This window comes from Gopherus flavomarginatus, chromosome 12 (genome assembly GCF_025201925.1).
Source record: "Gopherus flavomarginatus isolate rGopFla2 chromosome 12, rGopFla2.mat.asm, whole genome shotgun sequence".
NCBI classification, from domain to species: domain Eukaryota; kingdom Metazoa; phylum Chordata; order Testudines; family Testudinidae; genus Gopherus; species Gopherus flavomarginatus.
This window is the reverse complement of record NC_066628.1, coordinates 12938683-12958532: the sequence shown is the minus strand read 5'-3', so window position 1 is coordinate 12958532 and position 19850 is coordinate 12938683. Positions and strand designations below refer to the sequence as shown.

At 44.1% G+C, this 19850-nt stretch overlaps 1 protein-coding gene across 1 annotated transcript in view; it reads left to right on the top strand.

Moving 5' to 3' along the window:
* Nucleotides 1-1816: 1816 nt before the first annotated feature.
* Nucleotides 1817-19850, top strand: part of LOC127033153 (zinc finger protein 436-like) — a 28016-nt gene continuing 9982 nt past the window's right edge. The window contains 5 exon segments of the mRNA XM_050920957.1: nt 1817-1940; nt 3867-3976; nt 4352-5116; nt 9704-9817; nt 18283-18510. Of these exon segments, the coding sequence (XP_050776914.1) occupies nt 3907-3976; nt 4352-5116; nt 9704-9817; nt 18283-18510 (1177 nt within the window). The 5' untranslated portion in view covers nt 1817-1940; nt 3867-3906.

Here is a 19850-nt window from a genome sequence, read left to right as displayed (position 1 = left end):
TTCTAGACTGTTCTCAATGATAGTGGATGACAGAACAAGGAGTAATGGTCTTAAGTTGCAGTGGAGGAGGTTTACGTTGGATATTAGGAAAAACTTACTGGTCAACCATACACCTCGTTTGGAACTGGAATTACGCAATCAGGCAGCAGCAGAATCCTCCCCAAAAGCAAATACAGTACAATACAGTGTTGAACATAAACTACTAGCCAGGATGGGCAGAATAGCCTCTGTTTGCTAGAAGCAGGGAATAGGTGACAGGGGATGGATCACTTGATGATTACCCTTTCTGTTCATTCCCTCTGGGGCACCTGGCATTGGCCACTGTCGGAAGACAGGATACTGGGCTAGATGGACTATTGGTCTGACCCAGTGTGGCCATTCTTTTGTACTAAAAAAATAAAGAGAAAGTTTTTTTTTAAAAAATTGATGTGGTTAAGAAACTGTTTCTGTGCTTGTTTCATTTAAATGTAGATGGTTAAAAGCATTTTTCTTCTGCAGAGTAAAGTTTTAAAGCTGTATTAAGTCCATGTTCCGTTATAAACTTTGGAAAGAACAACCATAATGTCTCATTCAGAGTTACACACAGACTACATTCCCTCGGGGGTTCTACTGTATTCCTAGAAGTTTCATCACATGGCCTACTCTTTAATTAAAGAGTAATCTTTAACTCTTGGAGATTCCTGGACAATCCTGGAGGGCTGGGAAACCTTCCAGCTTGCCCTCTCTTCTCCCTTTGCCCCTTTTTTACTGCAGGAAGCAGAGTCCGCTTCTTATAAGGGCAGAGTGAGGGCAGAGGCTTCAGTAGCTGCTACTGAGCATCCTCAGCTCACAGGAGTCTGCTCCCTAATAGCAAAGTAGGGAATTCAGAGGGAAGCAGGTTTTGAAGGTAACTCTAGGCTCTGCCGGAGCATTGACCCCTCAGCTGGCAACTTCTGGTAATAGAGAAAGTGCTGGGAACGGGAGGAAAGTGACTTTGCACAAAGGGACCCCCGGGAACCTCAGCTCCCTTTAGAAATCTGCTCCCGCTTTATAGATGCATCTACGGACGGAGCTGAGCTGCAAGGAAGTAGCTGCTTCTTATAGACTCATAGACTCATAGGTCAGAAAGGACCAATATGATCATCTAGTCTGACCTCCTGCACAAGGCAGGCCACAGAACCCTACCCATCCACTTTTATAACAACCCCTAACCCAGGACTGAGTTATTGAAATCCTCAAAACTGGTTTGAAGACCTCAAGCTGCAGAGAATTCACCAGCAAGCGACCCATGCCCCACGCTGCAGAGGAAGGCGAAAAACCTCCAGGGCCCCTGCCAATCCGCCCTGGAGGAAAATTCCTTCCCGACCCCAAATATGGCGATCAGCTAAACCCTGAGCATGTGGGCAAGACTCACCAGCCAGCACCCAAGAAGGAATTCTCTGCAGTAACTCAGTTCCCATCCCATCCAACATCTCCCCGCAGACTTGTCGGGAAGTGCTCACTGCTCAGGGTAAAACCGCGGTAGGCTGTACAGGTTGGGGGCAGGGGGAGGCTGCAGGGGGGCATGATCAGATCGCAGTGTGGGTCTCCTTTTTCTCTGGGGGTGGGGGAACATCGGGAAGGGGAAGAAGAGGAAAAATGAGAAATGGAGACGGGTGGGGAGAGGCAGCGTGAGATGTAGCAGATTTAACCATTTGCACAGTTAGGGGAGAGGGAATAATGAGTGACAGAGGGGAGACCGGGACGGGGTGGGGGCTAATTCTTCATTTAAAAATCTGATCCCATTACCACTTCCTCCTACAGTCACAGAGACAAGCCTTGACGCCCCCTCAGATTCCAGAGTGAGAAGTAGATCTCCTCAATATTAAAGTGAGAACAGAGATGTGCTTGTTTCATCGGACACATCAAGTCTAAGAGGTCTTGGATCCCGTGTCTTTATAAGAGCACATCCACACTGACAGGTAAATAGGCTTGGCAGAGGTCGATTTTTATTCTGTTATAGTTTTTACAGATAGTATCTATGTTTATTTTAAAGCATTTTATTTTTATTGATTTAAATTGTCCTAGCTGTGGGAAATTATGGCGGGGGGGGGGACAGGCAATCAGGAATCAGACCCCCTAGGTCAGACAAAGACATCCACTCAGGGATGCATTCTTATACACAGGTACAAATAAGTTACACATCACTCCTGATGCATTGAGGTACAACCCCTCTACATGTTAGGGTGCTGCCTCTCTCCTGGTACATGTTGGTTCCCACAAACAAGTCTATCCATCATATTATCCTTTTGACCATGTCTTTAGGATAGGTCAGCCTGTTCTTCATTAGCTCTGTGGCATATATTCGTACCAGAATGTTCTGATGCCATCCTGGCACATATTCATCCTACTTGTACTTGATATCTTTTATATATGTGTATATGGCAATTAGAAGCTTTCTTCTTGCCAACTTCTGTGAGTAGGGCCTGCCTTTGGCTCACAGCTTTGCTTTATGTTAGCAAAGTCTTGACCATTACTTTAGTTCAGGCCTCAGGCCTCATACCAGGCCTCTGATCCCAAGGGTTTATGTTTCAGGGCCTCATCTTACTACAAGAAGTACTGTCTAGGGTAAAAGTAAACCTGAGAAAAACCTAGCATTGAAATTAGTGAACTAATGCTCTTGAGTTCTGCTCTGACCTCTGCCATTTGCCTGCTAGATAACCTTGGGCAAGTCACTTCACTGATCTGTGCCTCAGTTTCCCCATCTGTAAAATGGGGATAATGATCCTGCCCTCTTTTAAAAAGTACTTTGACATCTACTGATGAAAAGTGCTAGACAAAAGCTATGCATTACTATTGTGATGAATAATGATTTCCCTTTCTTAGTGTTTTGAAAATCTCACTTGGCACCTACATATCTTTAAAAATATGGCCCTATGTTCTTGGCCAAGAAGGGAGGATTTTTTTATTCACGTACTTCAAACCTATTTGTATTGGTTTGTTGCCCTAATATCCATTTAAATCCAAACACTTGGCAGAAAAGATCAATTTGTTCAACATTCAATGCCCCCTTCTTAAATGGTTTTGCTATCTTGGTACAAAGCACAACTTTGCCAGGATAGCTGTGTTCACATTAGGAGCACTTTGTTGGTCTAGCACAGTGGTTCTTAACCAGGGGTAACATGTACCCCTGCGGTACTTAGATGTCTTCCAGGGGGTACATCAATTCATCTAGATATTTGCCTAATTTTACAACAGGCTACATAAAAAGCACTAGCGAAGTCAGTACAAACTAAAATTTCATACAGACATTGGCTTGTTTATACTGCTCTATGTACCATACATTGAAATGTACATACAATATTTATATTCCAATTGACTTATTTTATAATTATATGGTAAAAATGAGAAAGTCAGCAATTTTGCAGTATCAGTGTGCTGTGGCACTTTTTGTATTTTTATGTCTGATTTAGTAAGCAAGTAGTTTTTAAGTGAAGTGAAACTTAGGAGTACACAACACAAATCAAACTCCTGAAAGGGGTATAGTACTCCAGAAAGGTTGAGAATCATTGGTCTGGCAGATCACTATTTCTACATTGGTGAAGCACTCCTAGTGTAGACATTAGCCATAGGTGCTTCTGAAAATGTTAAACTTGGGGCAAGTTATCTGGACCGACTGAATTTAAAATATCTCACTTTAGTATAACAGTGTGTCACTGTGTATAATTCTTCAATGATGAATGTTCGGCTGTATTATTTTCCCAACAGAGTTGTTAATAGTTCAATTTCCACAGTAGGAGAGTGTCCAGAAACTGTGGTTTAGAAATGGTCTGGGTTTAATAACATGGAATATTTTTGCAGCAAGTATTCTCTAATAGGGAGACCTATTTTCACCATTTTTCCCCCAGCACAGGATTTTCCATTTCCAAACCTGACGTGATCTTTCTGATGGAGCAAGTGTGGGTCCCAGTTCTCCAAGGCCCTGAGGAAAAGGACAGCCTGATTGGTGCCGGCACAAGTGAGAATTTAGTGAAACAGACTCTGAAAGGAACAGCTGGGATTCCCACAAAGGGCTTGTGAGCTTCCCAGCTTCCAGCTCATCTTGCCCAAGACAGGATGGCCCCCAGCAGGTGTCATATCCTCTTGGCAGATGTCACTCATTGCTTCCCACCACCCTTATGGACACCTGCCTGTAGCTCTTTCCCCCTGAGTGTTTGGATGGGATGTGGAGGCAGAACCGGCCTCCTTTTCTCTTTCCTCTGGGGAAGGGTCTGGGAGATTCAATTCCTGATATTTCAATCTCCCCAGTAGTTACTTTGGTTCCCCCCTTTCTGAGGTCCCCTGTCTCCCAGCACAGGGACTGACTCCTGTCTGGATTCTCTATCTGTCCCAGCAGGTGATGGGACGGTGAGTGAGAATGAGGAGGAGAATCCTCAGCAGGAAGGTCCTGAACAGGTGGAACCACATGGGACAGTTTCAGGACTATCCAAGGGGAACATTTCCCAGAGATCTGGGAGGGGAGACACCTGTGAGAGTCAGAGCAGGCCAGAGAGACAGCAGAGAAACCAGCCAAGGAAAATGAAAGGTAAATCCACTCCTGTTGGGGAAGATTTCACGGAATTCATTGATGCCACAATTCAGCAGAGAATCAACATGGGAGCAAAACCTCACACATGCCACATCTGTGGAAAAACGTACAGATCGAGCTCATCCTTTACTAAACATTGGAAACTCCACACAGGAGAGAAATGTTAGAAATGTACCGACTGTGGGAAAAGCTTCATTCAGAGCTCACACCTTATGCAACATCAGAGAATCCACACTGGCGATAAACCGTACAATTGCATTGACTGTGGGAAAATCTTCAGTGACAGTTCACACCTTATTAAACACCAGAGAACCCACACGGGACAGAAACCCTACAAATGCCCCGACTGCAGGAAAAGCTTTGGTCGGAGCTCAGACCTCATTATCCACCAAAGAATTCACATGGAGGAGCGGCCCTATAAATGCTGTGACTGTGGAAAAAGCTTCACAGATCGATCAACCTTTATTAAACATCAGCGAATCCACACAGGAGAGAAACCATATAAGTGCCCCAAGTGTGGGAAAAGCTTCAGTGACAACTCAGCCTTTATTCGGCATCAGAGAATCCATACATGAGAGAGCCTTGTGCCAATGAGGGCTTGGCAAAAGGAATAGAACCACTGCCATTTGCCATGGATCTCAGACAGCCACGCAAGGCTGGAGTGGCCCTCTCATGAGGGCACACAACTGCTTTATTAAAGCAGACAACGAAATTATATCCTGAAATGGAGCAGAGCAAGAGGCTGAGATAAGTTTCCCATGCTGCGATGGGATTTGATTATTATTTCTCAAGAAGCCTAGAACATCCTCTTTTCCGGGCGTATACTCTGCTTGTGTTGTCCACCAACCTTCTTCATCTTAATTAGTTTGACTTCTGATTTATTCCTGATAGCATTTTAATTAATTAAATTAATTTGAATGCTTAGAGGAGGAGGAACGCTGTTTTTCACATGACTTGCATTTAGAGATTGGGCAACCGCAGGGCCCACTACTCATGGATTCAGCAAACTCTGATCTGGTTCCAACACTGGAGACGAAGGATGCATGGCCTTCTTCGTTAAGTAGACTTTCTAACGGTAGTCCCTGTGATTTTTTGTTCTAATGGGAAGAAGTGCAGATCCCTCACATGCTCTTCCCCTAGGTAGATCAAACAGCTTGTGTGCCTGTTCTTGACAGGGAACAGAGTCTTGCATGTGTTTAAAACCTGAGAAATGTTTCATAATAAATCCACAGGACTTACACTAAAGTCTGTAGCTAAACTATACTAATGATGAGAACTAATTAAACTAACACCACTATAGAACCATTTACAGAATTAATATTGAAAGCCTGGCTAATCATTAACAAAACTATAGGGAGCTCCAACTCTCTCCAAGTGCGGTGAGAAGGAACTGAGAAGGAGGTGGTGGACTTGCGCCTTTTATGCCCCAGCTAGGGATGAGGGATGCAGGTATTGCTCAGTGTTACTGCTGACAAAAGTCTCATACTCAAATGCATTGGGTGCACGCACACCTAAAGTAGAGTGTGTGTGTGCACGGTTACTTGAAGGAGAAGGGTTATTTCTCTCGCTCTCTCTTTTTTCCCTTGCTTTTTTCCTCTGATCCGGAGCAAAGATTGAGTGTCCCAGATCATTCCTCCAGCTCCCTCCACGGAGATCGGGAGCCAGGACTGAGCAGCTGCTGCTCCCCAGCGGGGTCTGTGCTGGGTAGAGACCTTAATTAAACCCCCTACGTGCCCGCCCAGGGAGGACTTTCTGCAGTGGCTGGAACCAGCCCGTGGGGCAGCCCCAGGCTCTGCTGACACCAGCTTCTAAACCAGCTGATTGAGAGAGAACTCAGTGAAAGTGCTGGAGGTGGGCAGGCTAGTAATTCCCCTGCACAAGTGGCCCCTCCTCACCCCCCATGTGTCTGTGAGTCACAGAGCTGCCACTTTTATTGTACACTCACTTTGTGTAGCCTCAGATCTCACAGCCCGGCAGAATTTGATCACTTGGTAACACAGTTCTTGTTCCTCTCACTAGCATATTAACAACCAAGAAGGCACAACACCTTGCTCTTTGCTCAGATCCAGCAGGCATCTGGTAGGGGAGCAAACCTCCAGGGGTAGGGGGCTCAGACACAGGGAAGAAGTGGAGAAGAAGGGGCAGAGGTTATTCAGAAGGTTTTCTCTCAGAGTGTGTGTGTGTGTGTGTGTTAGGGTGACCAGACAGCAAGTATGAAAAATCAGGATGGGGGTGAGGGGTAACTGGAGCTTATAGAAGAAAAAGACCCAAAAATCGGGACTGGCCCTGTAAAATCGGGACATCTGGTCACCTTCATGTGTGTGTATGTGTTGGGGGGTTTATGAATGGAAGGGTGAAAATTAACATGGAGACAGAGGAAAAGGAGGGAGATGATGGGAGAGACAGCCTGAAATGTGTGAGATTTAACCATTTCTGCACAGTCAGGGAAATCACTGAGCGCAGGTTTTATTCTTTGTTTAAAAGTCTAACCAATCTTCGGCATGCCTAGATAAGCCATGGAGCACCGTCCAATTCTGCAATGACAGTTAAATCTGTGCTAGGGTAATAATAATAATGATGATAATTAATAATCAACAGCAGCATTTAAGTATTGTCATGGATGCATTTGCCCTATACAGGAACATCAGGTCTTACAGGACTTGAATGTCACTGACAAGGTGGGTGAGGTAATATCTTTTATTGGACCAACTTCTGTTGGTGAGAAAAATGAGCTTTTGAACCACAGAGAGAAAACTTGTCTCTCTCTCACCAACAGAAGTTGGTCCAATAAAAGATATCACCACCCCCACCTTGTCTCTCTAATATCCTGGGACTGACACAGCTACTACTACACTACATCCCACAATGGTATTCCACAAACATTTCACACCCATTGTTGTAACACCCATTTCTCCTTGTAGTGTTGGGGCTCTCAGTGTTTTGGCTAATTTTAATCAAGGTTCAACTACATGCAGGGAGGGGGGATCCTCAACATTCAGCATTTTTAGGTTTATTTTTGCTTCCATATTTTCTGGGTTTTTTTAAATGATAAATCTCTGTCTAACATACCCATCACTTCGTACTAGCTTAAAAAGGACAGCCAGGTGAGAAAAGACCCTTCAGATTTCATTCCGAAAGGAAGACCTTTCTGTCCCTTGTGAGAGCACTTTCTCCTTCCCATCAGCATTTTATTAGTATAATTAAACAGTGTCGTAGAGCTGTAATTGGAGATTAATCAAACACATACCTTTGGCCAAGTCCTGATGCTTTCACCCTAATCTAGACAGCTTCTGAACCCATGTTCAGACAAACCAGCAAGCTAATGCACCACTAATTTTCAAAGGTGATCCAAAAAAGAAAAAAATTGCTTTTGTGACCATTTTGGCTTCTTGATGATAAATAAGAAGGGCCTGAAATGTATGTTGTTTCCTTTTACATTAGAAGATCCAATCCTTTTAAAAAAGCAAATGGAAAACAGGAGAACTGCAAGGTTTACGACATCCAAGAGATGTAGCAAACAAAACCAAACTAAAAAAAATATGCAGATATTTTATCGAGAGAAAAAAGAAGAATCTTTCAGGCACTCTCTAAAAGAACAATAAAGTGCCCATGCGTAATTATTGTTTCCTTTTCTGGTGCCCTTGAAGAAATTGCTATTTTAATGCTGGACAATATGTCTGTCATTGAAACTGATGGAAAATAATTGAAACTTGATGGAGAATATAGCTCTCGATGTGGATAACTTTTTTCAGTGTTTAAAGCAAAGGTCTCAGGTGATGCCAAGAGGGAGACAGAGGTGATGAGCAGGCACAGCTCCTAGTGAAGCTAGCGCGGACAGGGTATCCCCCCTGTGTATATATAATTAAAAAATAAATAAAAAATAATTTAAACATTCCAGCTCACCCCCTAAGGGTACCCCATTTTATTTCATATACATACATTATAGTCCAACAACTTGCAAATATTTAAAAAATTAAAATCTTTACACTCGTAAAAATCCATCTAAACAATGCCCACTAAAAAATACCTTCAATCTAAATAAAATCATACATCTAAAAAAAGCTTTTGATCACCAAAAAGCCTCTAACAATATAAGCAATTTATCTATTAAAAAAAAAACAAATTAATTTAAAATTCAGCTTAGCCTAAAAATAAAAAAAAATTGCTCTGCATTCAAAATCAAAAATCAACGCAAACTATACTAAATACAAAAAAAAACTGCTTTCAGCCCCAGCTAGCTATAAAAAAAAATATAAACAAAAACAAACCAAAAGCAATACAAGTTACAAAACTAAAATTACATTTGCAAAGCTTAACTGTCCAATAAAATCCAACAAAATGCCTTTGTAACCCCAAAGCCAATGTGGCTTAATAACGCCAAAAAAACCACAAGCAGCCAACCTAAACTAAAATCTCTAAAAAAAAACCACAAAAAATTCCAAAATATAAAAAAAAGCCCTCCCAAAAACAAAAGCATATTAAAAATTCTAAACAAGCTATATACAAAATAATCTTCCGTCCACCTCTTTCCCTTCTCTAAACGTTATACACAAACGTAGCCAATCTAAACATATATAAATATAAAATAGCATAAAGCTTAAAGCAGTAATGATTTTCAGAGGGGTTGAATTTCAATTGGCTTCCACTGTAGTGGTAGGTGATTTCAGCACATCTGAAATCAGGTCCAATGCGTCCTGAGCTGACAACTCAAAAAATCCAGGCACCCCAAATTAGTGGCCATTTCTGATTTCTATTGTTCTTACCAGTGTACCGAATTGCAGATTTCATCACAACCCAACAGCCTTCACTCTGACCTGGAATGAATGATATTCTTTTATCTTAAAATATAAAGACAACCTGTGATGGGGTGTACAAACCTCACACTGGGCCTGAAGGGGTAACAGGATAATACTAGGCCCAGTAACCTTGCCCCTCCAGGTCTGCATAGGGTTGCCAACTTGCTACTTTCGGAAAACTGGACCCCCTCCCCACCTTTTCGCCTGAGGCCCCGCTCCCTCTCTCACCACTTCCTGAGGCCCTGCCCGCACTCACTCCTCTTACCCCTCCCCCATCGCTCACTGCTGTCCCCCTTTCCTCTTCCTCCTCCCTCGACCCTCTCCACCTCCCACACACTCAGCTGGGCTCCCTCTGTTCCAGGGCAGGAACAGGAGCTGCAGCCTGATATGGAGCCTGCCTACCTGCTGGTAGGAGGTGGTCTCATTGAGCAGGGGCTGGCACAGGTTGATGACCCAGTGCCTTCCCCTGCCCGTGGTAACTGTACATCTGGCTGGACACTGCCAGGTCCCCTTTTTGACTGGATTTTTCCAGTCAAAAACCAGACACCTGGCAACCCTGTGCAGAGCATGCTCCAATTGGAGAGGAAGCTTGGAAGGGAGGCAGTGCCACTCAGCCCAGAAGGGGAAGGCTAGGGTGGAGGACAGACCTATCCTGAGGGCTCCTGAACATGGGTGCTGAAGAAGCCTCACTGTGAGGAAGAAGTCTGCCTGCTGAGCCCGGCTGGGGCTGTAGGTTTAGTTGTCTTTCCTTTCCTTTTGCTACCTAGGGCCATGTTACATCGACCTAACATATGCCAGCTCACAGACACCCCACTTGTTAAATCACTTGTGTTAGCGGTACATGTCCTCACCTGGAGTGCTTGTATTGGTTGTCAGGGTGGGGCATTGTGGGACAGCTCCTGAAAGCCAATAAGAGTTGACATGAGCAAAGCAGTGTCTAAACTGACACTGCGTCTGTGACAGTGTACCCCATAAGGCTTTATGAGGGGGAGGTGCTCATAAATGTATGTATGATATAACTGGAATAGGGTTTTGCTACATATGCCATGTAACATATCTATGTAAAGGTTATAATCTACTGGTTATGCTCATCCTAGTTGTGTGCAGGCGTCATTTGTGTGTTCAAAGTTATGAACATTGGCTGTATAATTGCTTTATTTCTAAGTAGCCTTAGTTAAAACATTTGGTCACTTCTTAGGAAAGGAATGTGCAAATTAAGTACTCAGTACAGAAGCACTTAACAGACAAAAGAGCTTGGAAGGCTCCAATCCGCATAAGAAGTCTTCCTGGAGACATATAAGATACCATGTGGAAATTGGCTTCTGCCTGTAAAGACTGAATCATGCATGGGTTTGTGACTTGCCCAGGTGGCTCCAGAGCTCCATCTTGGAGTTGGACTTTGCATAGGAGTGAGGAAGGGGGTCTCCACCCACAAGAGAAAGTCTATTTAAACCTGTGAGAGACCCCTCCATTTTGTCTTCAGCTGGCTAAAGAAGGAATCTCTCCATCCCACCAGGATACTTAAAGAAAACTAGAACAAAGGACAGTAACCACAGAGGGTGTGAGTGATTGCTGGACCCAGGCTAAAAGGAGATTAGCCTGTAAAAGGGAGCATTCTGTCACTGGTGAGGTTCTTATCTGTATTCAGTTTGATTAGACATAGATTTGTGCATTTTATTTTATTTTTCTTGGTAACTTACTTTGTTCTGTCTGTTATAACTTGGACCCACTTAAATCCTACTTTCTGTATTTAATAAAATCACTTTTTACTTATTAATTAACTCAGAGTATGTATTAATACCTGGGGGAGCAAATAACTGTGCATATCTCTTTATCAGTATTATAGAGGGTGAACAATTTATGAGTTACCCTGCATAAGCTTTATACAAGGTAAAATGGGTTTATTTGGGTTTAGACCCCATTGGGAGTTGGGCATCTGGGTGCTAAAGACAAGCACACTTCTGTGAGCTGTTTTCAGGTAAACCTGCAGTTTTGGGGCAGGTAATTCAGACTCTGGGTCTTTGCTGGAGCAGACAGAGTGTCTGGCTCAGCAAGACAGGGTGCTGGGGTCCTGAGCTGGCAGGGGAAACAGGGATAGAAGTAGTCTTGGCACATCGGTCAGCAGCTCCCAAGGGGGTTTCTGTGATCCAACCCGTCACAGTGGCATAGTCGACCAGGGTCTGTGCACAGCTGATTGCTTTGAGGTACTGGTAGTGATTTTAAGTGAGTTTTAGGTGTGGTGGCTGGAGAACAGACAAAGTGGTTACTGGTTTGTTATTTTCTGTTTGCTTATTTTGGGAAAGGGAAGTAGGGACAGAAAAGGAAGCAAAATAAATAAGATTGAAGGTCAGAAGAAGCTAAAACTGCACTGATTGCAAATTATCCAGAAAGGCTGAACACTGGGCACTGTGAAAAAACTGACACTGCGTCAACCTCAGTTACATCAACCATGTCTCAACTTACATCAGCAGGAGCCAGATTTAGGTGAAGACACTTTCACACCTAGGTCAACACCAGGCAGCTTACGTCAACCTAATCCTGTAGTGTAGGCCATGCCTTATATTGGACTTGGAGACTTTGGGGGGAAATGGAGGGTAGGAAGTGACCCAGGAGCGCAACACCTCCAGGGCATTCCAGAATGCTCGACTTTGTGGTCTCTCGTAAGGCCCGGGGTCAAGCCTGGTGGAGCAGGAGGGCTACCACCTACCCTCATTGCAGAAGGGGCATAACCCTCTAGTAAGGAGGGTAAGAACATTGAAAACTCTTAGGTTAGGATAAGCCACAAATAAGGGTTAGAAACTGGATGGAAGGCCCTTCCTGCTGGGATGCAAGAGACTGGAATCAAGGAGTGCTAACTGTTAGGACTCTACTCCACAATCTAAAATCCCTTTTGGAAAAGACTCACAAAACCATTCATACATGAATAACACACACTGATTAGCCAGTTGTATCAGTCCATATTCACTTTAAAAACAAATATATTGTAAGTTACTTTAAGTATCTCTTCTGCAGGAGGCACATGTAAATTCATTCCTGTTCTAAAGAAGTTATCACTTCATGTCGCATTCCCCATTTTACATATAGGGTTAGTGCCATATCTCTAAAATCAGAGTGAACTAGGTAAGTATATGCTCTGTAACACAAAACAAAACAAAACCCAAGGAAATGTACAGCTAAGGCACAGAGCTGAGTGAATAATGGATTTTTCGGTGTGGGTGATGAACTGAAAATTGAAAAAGAATAAATGTGTCAAATAAAGAACTCAAAAATATTTCATTTTGAATCAACCAAAATATTTCAAATCAACTTAAAAAAATTGTTTGTTTTTTTAACAACTTTTTTTTTAAGTTTTCCATTTTGATTCAGCTGTTTCAGGTGTCTTTCCAATTTGTGTTTGTTTGGTTTTTTTTAATTGGCCAAATTTGGTATCAAAACATCATTTTGAATAAAAAAATCAAAATGAAACATTCTGATTCTTTCAAAAATGTATTTTTCAACTGCAACCATTAGCCAAGTTTAATTTGACAAATGGTGTCAGGCCCTGCAAAATGCATTTTTTCAACAAAAATAAAAGGAATTAAAAAAAGTTTGCGCAACTCTACTAAAACATTGGCAAACAGCCTCCCAAAAGAAATATCAGATCTTATGTCTACATTGCACAGAGCACATGCCCAGTACCACAGCTCCATAATGTGACTACACAGAAATTACAACCTTACTGCCCAACTTTTGTATCACTTTTCAAATGTACACTTCATTGCACTGAAAATTATCAAGCCAACACCCCAAATTCAAACACTTGCCATTTATTTTCTTTTTGAATAACCTTTGTTTCACTGATGGAGAATGACAGAAAGAAGGAAATACGTGATCCCTTGAACAGATCAAGAATGGGAGGAGAAGGCCCCACATACACAGTGTAGGAGGAGGAGACGTGCATTTTGCAACACAACACAATGCACATCATACTCTGTTTTCCAAAGGACCACATAGTACACAGGTGAGCCTGGCAAAGGAGAATTCACTTAGTGACTCTCTCTTCCTGAATGCAAGTCTCCCTTCCCATCCCTAATCGCCCATCCATAGAGATTGAGCGAAAGATGCTTTGACCAGATTCCATGCTCCCTCCAGTGATGTGTCCCTACTTTTCCTCAGAGCTGAATTGATCTCCCCTACGTACTTAGAGCTGTTTACTGTTGGGTAGACTGCCCAAAGGTTACAGAAAGTGGAGAAAGCTAGGCCCTGGGCCAAGCTCCTCTGCAGCCCCTGCTGGTAATATGGAAAGGGACTGGTGTTTCACCAATAAGATCTATGATAGCTGTCAAGGAAAATTTTGGAATGCTAGTGATGGTTAGGAATGCAGAGACCTTGCAAATTCTCTTCCAAAGATGAGCAGAGCTCAGGGCTTCTGTGACAAAGTAGGAGTTTTCTGTGATATTTTTATGATGTCTATGCATGCCTCAGTTTCCCTCTGTGCTTTGCATTGCTACCCAGTTGGTGCAAAAGGGCAGCTCAGAAGACAGGAGGTGAGCATGTAGGGTGGAATGAATGGGTCATTAAAGAACAGGCTGAAACTGACCTATATCACTGGAGGATCTGGAGAGACAATGAGAGCTCCAAGGACTAGACAACTGATACCAAGAGCATAGGAAAATTCGAGCAGGCACAATATGAGAACAAAGGAGAAAGGTGCCAGGTGGCAGGGGCTGTCTTTTGGAGAGACACAGGGATCTCACCTTGGACTGACAAAGAGACAGAAGGACGAGGAGGAATGGATTTCCCAGCAGCATGGCTGGCTGATTGAGCTGGCATGGCTGGGATGGACTAAGGCTTAAATTTCACCTCTCTCTGCTAACCTAAGGACTTCCCTGTGACTGATAACCCCTATCCTATTTGGAAGAGGCTGCCAGGCATCACTGTGAATACTTGCTGAGGTGCATCAGTCCCTGAAGAGTGTAAAAAGCTTTAGCTCAGTTGGACTCACTGTGGACAGAGCATGGTGTGAAGCAGGAGTGTTAGAGCCTGGTGGCTCAGTCCCGGAGGCATTAGGCCACGTGATGTACCTTTAAGGTTCTGCTACACAGAAGGAGCTGCTTTAATCTTCCAGTTCCATGACAGCTTCTGATAGCAACCTCTGTCTATGTGCAGCACAGAGATAATGGCCTGAATGTGTGAAAGTGTAAGTCATCTTACTGCCCAAAGATTGTTTAAAGCTGGTTCCCAAATTTTTACTAAGGCGACACACCAACTGCATTCTCTTTTCATGCAACCCACCATCACATATATACACCCTTCACTCCAGCACCATAACCCTAATCCTGGACTGGGATTGAGAGGAAGACCCAGGGGTGTTGGAGAGCAAGCCCTTCCTTCATTCATTCTACAGTAGTGGCTCCTGTCCCATGGGGCTGAGTCCTGACTCCCACTACGAGTGTTGCAACCTTGCGCACAAGTGCCACTTAGGTTTGGCCAAAGACGGACAGGCAGCCAGGCCAAATTTGAACTTGTGGCGTTGCATGGGATTGCAATGCCCAGAATGGATAGCCAGGCCCAGCCCTGTGGGACAGGAACTGGTGCTGTGAGGTGAGTGCAAGGACAGCTTGCTCTTCAATCCTCCCCCACTTCCTGGGGCCTTCCTTCTGTATCATGCAGGGATGAGTGTATGTTTACCACGGCCGACTGATGAATTAATCTGGTCTTGGATGTGGTGACCCACCTAGAACCCTCCTATGACCCACTCGTGGATTGGGACTCACTATTTGGGAAACAACTGACTTAAAGAACACCTGACATCACATGGAATTATCAGCATCTCTGACATGGAGAAATGGAGAGAATCACTAATATTAAGAGGCAGAATACTACAGAATGTCTAATATTTCAGCTGAAATGAGTGGCACTAGATATTTTGGATTAGAAATGCACTTGGAGAAGTGAAAAAGCAGCTTTAAATCACTGTCTGATAGTTGGGGATGGTGAGAGACAGCAGACGTGTGTGTGTATAGGGGGAAAGACCTGGAGATAGCCTATGGATTTGTCTACATGGGAAAAGTGTACCAGTTATATCAGTATAATTATAATAGCAGTTATACTGATAGTTCCCTGTGTAGACGCTCTATTTTCAGAATCAGAATGGGTTTTTTTTTTGCTTTATCTTAAACACCTTCCAAAGTGACAAACTACATCAAAAAAGGGCACTCTTATTCTGGGATAAGAATGGCCACATTTGGGGAGCGGGGGCGGATTATACTGGTCTAACTAGATTGGTTTAATTTTGCACCTCATCTTATATTGGTGTTTGTCTAGATGGGAAAGTTAAATACCCCAATCCCATTGCAATTTGGATTTATGATCCTAATGACCCTTGGTTCCTCAGACAGTCCAAATCAAACTGACTTTGAAGTAAGGAATTATTGATATTGTTTCCATTTCTAATACTAGAATGTGTGGCTGAACCATCACATGCAGGCTTGATTGGCAGTTTCATAAGGACCTGAAATAAAGGATCCATAGTTACTAAAACTGGTAATGAAATCAGCTTTCCCAGAAAAAATAATCTAGAACAGGCTGATTATTGTATTGTATTAATTGGATTGCTTATTACTTTCAATAAACTCTGAATATTGTCTGTTAAAATCTTGCAGTTTGTTTTTTTCCCCCTAGAACTATCTTTATTTTATTTTCTGTATTTTCTAACTTATCCTTAACAGTTCTCTACTTACAAAAATGGGTACATTCAAGAGACGCAATGGGCTTGTTCGGGTTTGAAATGAACTGGACTCTGGAGACAGAGTTGGGATGATGGTTTATTTGTGGTTTTCTTCCTTTATGAATCCAAAAATTAACTTCAGCTTTAGGGGTGTATATATACGTTGTTATTAATTTATCTGGAGTCTAAAAAACCTGGATTTGGTATGAAACTAAATAACAAAAGATTCAATTATAGAGTTAATTTCTGTTTGCATGAGTTAGTTCTAATGACAAGTAGGAAAAAGCAGAACTACCCCATAAATGAAGATCCTGGATTTTAAAACTCAATTCACTTGATCTGAATTGGACTATACAGGAATCATTGAAGTTAGAGATGGAAAAACTCTATTCAAGCCTATTCTGTCTGTCTGACTTGGAAAAATAGGCTTGTTCCATGTTGTCAGTTCCGTGAGCTGGCTGCAGTCTTCAGGTTACGGATTCAGCATCAGAGTCCACCCCCATCCCATCCCTTGCAACAGAAAATTGTGGTCCATAATCCAAACTACATAAAAAAAAAATAAAGGAAATGTCCAGTCTTTCTGACTGCAAAGAGAACATTTAAATTGTGACAGGTTTCAGAGTAGCAGCCGTGTTAGTCTGTATCCGCAAAAAGAACAGGAGTACTTGTGGCACCTTAGAGACTAACATTTGGAGAGTGAGGGCGGATTATACTGGTCTAACTAGATTGGTTTAAATTTGCACCTCGTCTTAAATAAATAAATTTGTTAGTCTCTAAGGTGCCACAAGTACTCCTGTTCTTTTTATTTAAATTGTGCTTAACCATGTCTGTGGATATTGTGCATGGGTAATAATGAAATGTCAGTGGGGCAACTGGTTCCTGTTGGTGTTGCTGGGTTAGGGAACTAGGACTTCAAATAGCTATCATCTCCTTTTCCTCTGGAAGGAGGAGACTCCCCACGAGCTCCAAAATTATCCACTGACTGTCCATACTAAAACCCAATTCACTTCCCGATCTTTCCCCTGGGGAGGCTGTCCCCCAGCTCCACAGATCTTATTGACAGAACATTTCTACTACCCTCATTAGATTAAAATCTGTTAGGCACCAATGTGATGGTGGTGGTGGGGAACCCTCAAGAACAAAGTGTCCAGGGAGGTGGGGCAGTGTTATAGCTTCAATTTTCTATTAGGCAAAAATCTCTTGATCTCAGGATTTGGTCTTTAGGGTTGCCAAGCTGAAGCCTCTCTTCATTTTGCTGCCCCAAAGAATTCCACCTGGAAGTTGGTCTCACTTCAGGATTCAGAGGTGCTTGCACCTGTTTGTGTCTCGTGCCTGGACAAGGTTTCAAGAGGAGTGGTTTCTATTTTATGGTGAGCTGAATACAGTAGAACCTCAGAGTTAGGAACCACTCAGAAAGGGAGTTTGTTGGTAACTCTGAGATGTTCCTAACTCTGAACAAAACATTATGGCTGTTCTTTCCAAAGTTTACAACTGAACATTGGCTTAATGCAGTATAACTATGCAGAAGAAATGTGCTGCTTTCCCCTTTCTTTTAATAGTTTACTTTTAACACAGTACTGTCCTCAGGGCCGGTGCAAGGATGCTTTGCACCCTAGACGAAACTTCCACCTTGTGCCCCCCCCCCCCGCCCTGAGGCGTCCCCACCCCGCGGCAGCTCCCTCCCTCTGCCCTGAGATCCCCCCCTGCGGCAACTCTTCCCCTCCACCCTGAGGCGCCCCCCCCTTGTGGCAGCTTCCCACCCCCCACCCTCCACCCTAAGGCACCCCCCCGCTTCAGATCAGCCCTGCTCTGCGCATGAGCACCCTGAGCATGAGCACCCTGAGCACGCCGTGGCTGCTTCATTTCTCCTGCCTCCCAGGCTTGTGGCGCCTAAGCTGATTGGCACCGCAAGCCTGGGAGACGGGAGAAGTGATGCCATGGTCGCTGCCGAAGAAAATGGCGCCCCCCAAATCCTAGTGTCGTTGCCTAAATGGTTGCACCGCCCTGACTGTCCTGTATTTGTTTGTTTGTCTCTGTTGCTGCTTGATTGCCTACTTCCAGTTCCAAATGAGGTGTGTGGTTAGGGATCAGTTCCTAACCCTGGTGTTGGTGACTGTGAGGTTCTACTGTACAGAAGGGGAAAGGAGAGCTAGCTCTTGCCACCAGAGGGCTCTGATTATTGCTAAGGGAGGACGGGACGCAGCTCGCTCGCTCGCTAGCTCTCTGCTCAGCATGTAAATGGCTGAGCTTCCTGGGTCATTCGCTGTGCACCGGCAGCATTGCTGTTGCCGCCTGGCTTTTGATCTGTTGCTCCCCAGCGGGGTCTGTGCGGGGAGAGAGCTGCATTAACTCCCCTCTGTGCCCAGCCGGGGGGACTTTCTGCGGGGGCTGGAACCAGCCCCTGGGGCAGCCCCGGGCTCTGCCGACACTAGCGCCGGAGCCGGAGCCGGAGCCTGCAGGTGAGGGGCGAGACCCGGGGGAAGGGCCGGGGCCGGGCAGGAAAGAGTCTCTGCACCAAGGGAGGCTCAGATCTCTTGTGGCTGTAGCTGCAGGGCAGAGCTGAGCTAACAGTAATGAAGCCCCTGCTTTGCTTGGCCATCAGCTGCTGCCAGAGCTTTGCTCCGGGAGCTAAACGCAGAGGATTCGGGGCGGAGGGGAGAGAAGTTTCCGGGTGACCATGCAACGGTGGCAGTGTGTAAGGGGGCTCCTCCTTTTGTCTCTCTGGGGCAGGGTTCGTGTAGTGTGGAAAACTGCTTGCTGGCTTGATTTGCTACTTAGGGTGCACTGATCGTGCTCAGTAACATCTGCCTTCACTAAGCCCATATTTGGCCTCAGACTCCATGGACTACTTTTTACAGGGGCTAAAAAGGGGCAAAGGGGGCGGATCAGAGGTGGCCAGGGTCTGGCAGGGGGTGGAAATTGACTGGTCAGGAGGGTCAAGCCGCTGGAGGCAGGGTTAGGATAGGCGCTGAAGGGCAAAATCAGGAATGGAGGAGAAGGAGATGGTGTTAAGCTCAGGGCCAGAGGGTAACAGAGGGCAAAACCCAGGTACAGGCAGGAGGAGAGGGGGTAACAGTTACCCCAGTGGACTGAGACACCAGTGTTTGGCAAAAAATAGAGTCGGTGGGCCAAGGGGCATGTTTATTTCCCCTTCCACAAGACAGTACCTCTCCTCATGGGCTTCCCAGGGCTGGGTTTGTAAAAGTGCAGGTATCCGAATGCCTAATCACTGCAGCTCCTCTTTGTCTGATGTAACCTACTGAGGTGCTGCAGGAGACTCAGTGAAATATATTATGTACACCCCCTCAGAAACAAAGAATCCCTTATCAGTGTATTTGACGGCATAGAGTCTCATAGGAGTTCACCAATTTGTCTTATCTGGGATGCTTGTCATTGTGCTATTTAAATTATATTTTAGTAACAAATACTCATTGAAAATATGCAGGGCCAGTGCAAGGATATTTTGCGCCCTAGGCGAAACTTCCATCTTGTGCCCCCCCTTCCCCCAAAAAAATCACATACATTATACACGGTCACGAAATTGTACCCCAGACCTTTTTTTTAAATCTGCCATGAGGCTGCATCAACTGTAAACGAAAAAAAAATGAAATTTTATTCCTATCAGTCCTTTTTCTTGTTCACTATTAAAAGTAAAGGATAGAGAATGCATGTCACTTACTATAATTAACTATTTGAATTTCATCAACTGTTTGACTTAAATATTGATTAAGAGATCAAGATGACTTTCAAGCTTAAGCCTGAGTATTCAAGCCTTGTTAGGTTTATGTTGCAACCATTA